This window comes from Temnothorax longispinosus, unplaced genomic scaffold, assembly GCF_030848805.1.
Source record: "Temnothorax longispinosus isolate EJ_2023e unplaced genomic scaffold, Tlon_JGU_v1 HiC_scaffold_550, whole genome shotgun sequence".
In the NCBI taxonomy this organism is placed as follows: Eukaryota; Metazoa; Arthropoda; class Insecta; order Hymenoptera; family Formicidae; genus Temnothorax; species Temnothorax longispinosus.
The window spans coordinates 1-7,106 of record NW_027270397.1 but is presented as its reverse complement, the minus strand read 5'-3'; the positions used below and the strand labels follow the sequence as shown (position 1 = coordinate 7,106).

Genomic DNA, 7,106 nt, shown 5'->3' with positions numbered 1-7,106 from the left:
TATATATATATAGTTTTGCTTATGATAAAAACCGGTATCGCTAATTGTAAGTAACAAAATTATATAAACATTGTATCATCTGTGTACCGAGCAACTAGCTCTTCTTAATATTAAACTCGTGTTCCATATAATTAATTTATTTTCTAAAGAGGATATGAAATAAGACGTTGAAGACATTTTAAAGACGTCATAAAATCATCTTTCTGACAACGTGATGAAACATCCCGAATTATTTTGGAAACATCTTTTAGACGTCTTAATTAATATTTTCTGGAAATATACTTCGACTCAGCCCTGTTCTGTCAGTTCCTGCTTGTGTCAAGTGTATTATCACTTAAAGTCTAATTAAGGGGTTCAATTTTTCTATTTGTTCATCTTTATTGAATGTATTACATATCGCATCTTGCACATAACGCAGCTACAATAAGCTACAAGTAGCAATTAGTTTACATAACGTGCTTCCAGACATTTCATCTAATTATTATCATATGTATTCTCCATGGTCACGTCTTTATTGCACGCTAATTCCTCGGATCTATTTCCGTGCACTAAATAAGTCGTTGCCGTAATGAGTAATATATGAGCGTGTATGTACGGTACTGTATGCATTATGCATACGTGTGTGTGTGTGTGTGTGTGTGTGTGCGTGCGTGCGCGCGCGCGCGAGAGAGAGAGAGAGAGAGAGAGAGAGAGAGAGAGAGACAGAGAGATCGAATATATAAAATCACAGCACGTGCCGCACACGAGGCAGTGGTGATGGTTGGAGGCTGGTAGAGAGGTAGTGTAGTAATGTAATCGGATGCGAAACTGTGTGTCGGCTCTTCAATCAATTCGCGAATTCCCATCGACGTCGACGGTCGAGATATGGACGCCACCAAGAAGTTCGACAACCCAAATCCACGGGTATCCGCGAATCCGATCAGTAAACTGTTCTTCTGGTGAGTCGCTTTGCGTGAATTGCGCGTCAATCCAAGATACAGATCGGTGCCATGTGTCTCGCGAATATTTATATCGATTGTCTTTAAACTTTGACGAACGCAACAAACGAGCAACAATCGCGTACGTGTGATTGCGAGGAGAAGGTCATCATCTTCTTCTTTTGATGGTATGGCACTCGATCCCTCCAGGGATTGATATATGGCCATCGACTTGTAAGGTCAAGTCTTCGTATCGCGATATCTCAAGGGCCGCTCGAGATTGTGAGATTTTCAGATAGTAGGCCTGCTCTTTTTAGCTTAACTTCTTGCACGATTCATTTTCCCTTTGTTTCTTTTCACGTTGGAGAGAAAAAGAGAAAAGATGAACTGTGCAAAAAGTTGAGCTAAAAAAACAGACTTATAATGGAAGGACATAACAGGACATAAGTTAGATAGGACTATAACATTTTTCGTAACGATAGAGAGAGAGAAATCAAGCAACGGATTTATCTTATCTATAGTAAACAAACTGTCTTTTCGCTCTCAGTCCAAATCAGCTGGGAATTGCTAGCTAAACTGATAACAGTGTGTAACTTAATATGTCTTACAAACATATGTACACGAATGAGACTTTCAAAGTATAATGTTATATTCTAGATTATGTATCACCCCGATAATATATATTCGCACTTTTTAAATAGCGTTTATTGTTAGCATGCTTTAACAGAACATTATTAGATTTGACTGCACTAGTTAGAGTTTATCTTTTTCTTTCCAATGTGGAGTAAGAAAGATAAACTCTGAACTAGCGCAAGTTCAGCAATAGAAAACAGACCCATAGATATACGTTTTGTCGTAAAAACATATCTAACACATAAAAGCGAATGCATTCTGGCATGTAAACATGCTACATTATTTAATTATGCAAACATGTTACATAATTTCTTATTATGTTAAGGTGGTTGGCGGAAATATTTTGGTACGGGAAGGACTTGGAAATGAAAGATGTGTATAATGTTATGTCAGCTGACGGCAGCGAGCTTTTGGGAAACAAGCTGGAAAAGTAAATAATTTTATTAATATGAATTTGTATATATTAAGATGACATTGATGATCGGGTTATAGCGTTAATAAATCATTGATAATATTATATCGCCACTTTCCTCTAATATATAAGTACCTTTCAGGAACTGGAAACGTGAGATGTACACTGCTAAGAAGGACGGCAGGAAACCCAAGTTTTTCACGGCTTTGAAGAAGACGTTTATATGGTCATTTTTTTATACTGGAGGATGGATTTTATTTATGAATTGTGTTTTGAGGTAGATAGATATAACGATTGTCATGTTATGACATGTGCTCTTAAGAATATGTTTTGCGCAGAATCGTGGAAACATATATTTTCGGTCTACTCATTTGGCATTTCGATCCAAGAGCTACGTCTACCCAGGAGACAGCATATCTCTACGCATCTGGTATGATTTTTATGATGATATTGTCAGTTCTAGTCAATCATCATGCGAATCTAGACTTGATGGAAATTGGAATGCGAGTCAGAATAGCAAGCTCCTCTTTAATATACAGAAAGGTATTTGGCTAGTTAGCATCCTTTTGTACATTCTCTAAGAATCTTTTTAACTTATTTTTCTCTTTAGATATTGCGCTTATACAGTTCTACCGCCACCACTCCAGGACAAATCGTTAATCTGTTGTCAAATGACATGTCAAAATTTGAATGGCTGTTTATGACGTTACATTACATTTGGATCTTGCCTATACAAGTAGTCATCATTGCGTTTCTGATATGGCAGAGCGTCGGCGTCGCTTCGCTAGCCGGTGTAATTCTCTTAATAGTTCAAACTATTCCTCTTCAAGGTAACACACACAATTGTCGCAATTGTCGCAAACGTGTAAAATGTCTAACGATTAAATTACTAATTTTACGTACTTAACCAGGATACATAAGTAAATGGACCTCGAAGTTGCGTTTAAAAATAGCAGTAAGAACGGATGAGAGAGTACGTTTGATGTCCGAAATAATCAGGGGCATACAAGTTATTAAAATGTATACTTGGGAGAAACCATTTGAAGGCCTAGTTAATCGCGCAAGAAAGTTTGTATTTCAACTTTATCAGTCTCATTATTATCGCAAAGAAATTTAATATGATAAGCGCATTATTTTATCTAGATACGAAATCGATGTTCTCACGCTAATATCGTATCTAAGAGGCTTTACCTTCGCCACATATGTGTTCACGGAAAGAACAACGTTATATTTTACAATTATGGCCTATGTACTCTACGGATATTCTATATCCGCCGATAAAGTATTTTCAGTGGCACGGTATTTCAATATTCTTCAACTCACCATGGCGATATGGTTTCCTATGGCTATAGCGGCTGCTGCCGAGTCATCGGTCTCCATAAAGAGAATCGAGGTAAAATTAACTTTATCATAACTTTACCCCAAGCTAACAAAAAACCGACTCTAAAGTTAAAAAGATACATTGATTGCATGCGTTATGTAATTATTATGTCAACTGACAATGAGATTGTGTACTGAGAAGATATCGTCTACTGAGATCGTCTACTGAGGTACTTATATTAGTAGATAAAAGTCGCGTAAAACATTTATCATGAATATAATAGACAGTCAATAATTAGCTTGTATGTTATTAATAGGACTTTCTGTTATTGAACGAGAATGTTCCACTGACACAGCCTGCATTAACTGCCAAAGAAACAAGTATTTTAATGAAAAACGTTAGCGCTTCATGGACAACTACTGCAATTGTAAACACATTACATAATATCAACATTCAAATTAAAGACAGCAAACTTTACGCTATCGTTGGTCCTGTAGGCGCAGGAAAGGTACTTTCTACAACCGTATTGAATGTTTTGCGTGTAATATTTTATACTAAGAGAATATTTAATATTCCCCTTTTAAAATCTCTTTATGTTCAACTTTCAGAGTTCTTTCCTGCAAGCGATTTTAGGCGAACTGAAATTGACACAAGGCCAAATACACATAGATGGTAAAATATCGTATGCCAGTCAAGAATCTTGGCTGTTTGCAGGCACAGTGCAAAGTAACATTCTATTCGGCCAGCCTTATGATAAAGATAGATATCAGAATGTTGTAAACGTATGCGCTCTTACGAGAGATTTCGAACAACTTCCGTACGGCGATAAGACTTTAGTCGGTGATAGAGGTACGGCGCTCAGTGGTGGACAGCGTGCAAGAATTAATTTGGCGAGGTAAATTGCATCTACTTGCGAAATGTTCTATATTCTAATATATAAGTGTTCTATATTCTAATATAATTTGCTGTTTACAGAGCTGTCTATAGAGACGTCGATATTTATCTTTTCGACGATTCCCTATCAGCAGTTGACACTCACGTTGGCAGGCATTTATTTAACGAGTGCATGAATAATTACTTGCAAAACAAAACAAGAATTCTTGTAACTCATCAATTGCAGTACTTGAAACAGTGCGACTATATCATTATTTTTAATAATGTACGTAAATTATTACATTAGATATGTACATAAGTATAATCATATGTGTGTGTGATTGTATAATCTATGAATACATTTATATATTATTATAAATATATAAAATCTCTAATTACGTGGATTTTTCCGAAAAGGGTCAAATTGAAGATGAAGGCACATTTACGGCCCTTCAAGAAAAACGTGTGACCTTTTTGGAAATATTAAAAAAAGACGAAGAAGTTAGCGAAAAGACGAAGGAATTGTTAAAAATTGATACAGGTCTTACATCTGACATAAAAATTAAAAACGATAACGTTAATGATGAAGACACAGAGGAAGCCGAGCCTCAAGAAACTGAGGAGCTTCTAGCCAAGGGAAGTTTACCGAAATCGCTTTATTGGAAGTATCTTCGCAGCGGTGGTTCGACCATCATGATTGCCAGTGTTCTATTTTTCACGATTTTGGGACAAATCGGAAGTAACGGTTGCGACTACTGGGTCGGTTACTGGTACGTCTTTACTGGGTCGGTTACTGATACGAGGATCTACGAAAATCTATTTCTAAGTGTAATAAACTTTGCAGGACGACTCAGGAAGAGATACGTTTCAAAACTATGCGCGAACAACAGTATAGTACAGCGAACAACTTTACAATGTCTTCTTCCATGCCGAGATCTGCTAGACAAATAGAAAATACGTCAGAGATTAATAATACCGAATTTTTAACAACCACAGACTATTATAGGGAAGATATATCTAATGATACTATATCGTCACAAAATTTTACTCTTAATAACAGTTAGTATTTTCTAGTTTTCTACAATATTTCTAGTGTCGCAATTGAAATAGTAAATATTTTACTACTTCATTTCAAATCAAAATTAGATGAAAATTATAGATGGGGATATGTACTATCTTGACACGGATACGGCTTTATGGATTTACGGAGGTCTCATCATTATCAGTGTTGTGGTAACAACAATACGAAATCTAATTTTCTTCAAAATATGTATGAACGCCGGCAAGAATTTGCATAACTTCATGTTCTCGTGCGTACTTAAAGCGCCAATGTCGTTCTTTGATAACAACCCATCCGGTGAGTATGTTTGACTTAGTGATTGCCGGTGCAATCCGTAACGAGATGCAAATAGATAAAAATTACATTTTCCTAGGTCGAATTTTAAATCGTTTTTCGAAGGATGTTGGCGCGGTGGATGAAACACTGCCTAGTACTATGACAATGTCCATTCAAACGTTTGCGGTGATGACTGGAATTCTAGTGCAAGTACTTATCATCAACTGGTGGATCATATTCGCTGTAATCGTTATATTCCTTCTATTTGGCATGATAAGAAGAGTTTATCTTCCATTAGCGCAAACCACAAAACGATTAGAAGGAATTGGTAAATTCATATTTCCTTCGCGAGACAATTTGTAGCTATCTTTCGTGTTTCAAATCAACGTTTACTTAAATTTTCAGCGAAAAGCCCTGTCTTCTCGCATGTAAACTCCACATTGTCGGGTCTGACGACGATACGTTCTACCGGTGCCCAGGAAATGATTCGCAAACAATTCGACGAACATCAAGATTTACACACAAGCACTTACTCCTTAATTGTCGCAACTGGTACAGTGTTCGGTTTTACGCTGGACGCGGTATCTGTCGCATTCATTTCTGTCGTTACGTATAGTTTTGTTGCATTGGACAATGGTAATTCTTTGTTACAATTATTATAGTGCGTTTATAATAATAGAATGTCTACAGAACTTTGCTTTTGCCAGGAAACATTTTCGCTGGGAATGTCGGTTTAGCAATTTCGCAAGTGCTCATTTTATGCAATATGGTGCAGTACGGAATGCGTCAAGCCACCGAGACGGTCACGCAGATGACGAGCGTAGAGAGAATAGTACAATTTACCGAGCTCGAGAAAGAGGGCCCGTTTGAAAGTAACCCCACGGATAAACCGTCGAGCAATTGGCCCTCTAAGGGAGAAATCAAGTTCGATCGTGTTTATCTTCGATACTCCGAATCTGAGCCACCCATTCTCAAGTCTCTAAGTTTCATCATCGAGTCTGGGATGAAAGTAATTACCATCGCGTTGCTTGTTGTACAATTGAAAAACCTATAAATAATCCCAAGTTATTCGGAATAACCACAATTACATCCTAATTTATTCTAAATCGTTCTTTCGATGTAATCCTCCAGGTTGGAATCGTGGGTCGTACCGGAGCCGGGAAGTCGTCCCTGATCTCCGCTTTATTTCACATGGCGAAACTCGACGGCGCTATCTACATCGATAACGTTGACACGAAGAAGATCGGTCTTCACGACTTGAGAAACAAAATATCCATAATACCGCAAGAACCGATGTTATTCTCCGCCACGATTCGAGATAATCTCGATCCCTTTCACAAGTTCAACGATGCCGAAGTGTGGAGTGCCTTGGAAGAGGTGACGTTGAAACAAATGGTGGACTCCTTGGACTATCGCGTCGAGCAGGGCGGCAGTAACTACAGCGTCGGACAGCGACAGCTGATTTGTCTAGCGCGTGCGATCTTACAGGACAATAAAATACTCGTACTCGACGAAGCTACCGCCAATGTAGATCCTACGACGGACGCGCTCATACAAACCACGATCCGAAAGAAGTTCGAGGACTGCACGGTATTGACGATAGCGCACAGATTG

At 37.8% G+C, this 7,106-nt stretch overlaps 1 protein-coding gene across 1 annotated transcript; it reads left to right on the top strand.

The window, feature by feature from the left end:
• Positions 1 to 864: 864 nt before the first annotated feature.
• On the top strand, positions 865 to 7,082 carry LOC139824760 (ATP-binding cassette sub-family C member 4; the record flags this gene model as incomplete). The annotated part of the gene is made up of 16 exons (XM_071797302.1): positions 865 to 938; positions 1,876 to 1,980; positions 2,301 to 2,505; positions 2,573 to 2,792; positions 2,874 to 3,030; positions 3,106 to 3,355; positions 3,600 to 3,791; positions 3,892 to 4,178; positions 4,259 to 4,442; positions 4,574 to 4,926; positions 5,001 to 5,215; positions 5,316 to 5,513; positions 5,590 to 5,820; positions 5,898 to 6,073; positions 6,172 to 6,501; positions 6,624 to 7,082. Coding segments are annotated over exons 1-16 (3,636 nt in total), but the record flags the coding sequence as incomplete, so codon positions are not given.
• Between the last annotated feature and the right edge of the window lie 24 nt (positions 7,083 to 7,106).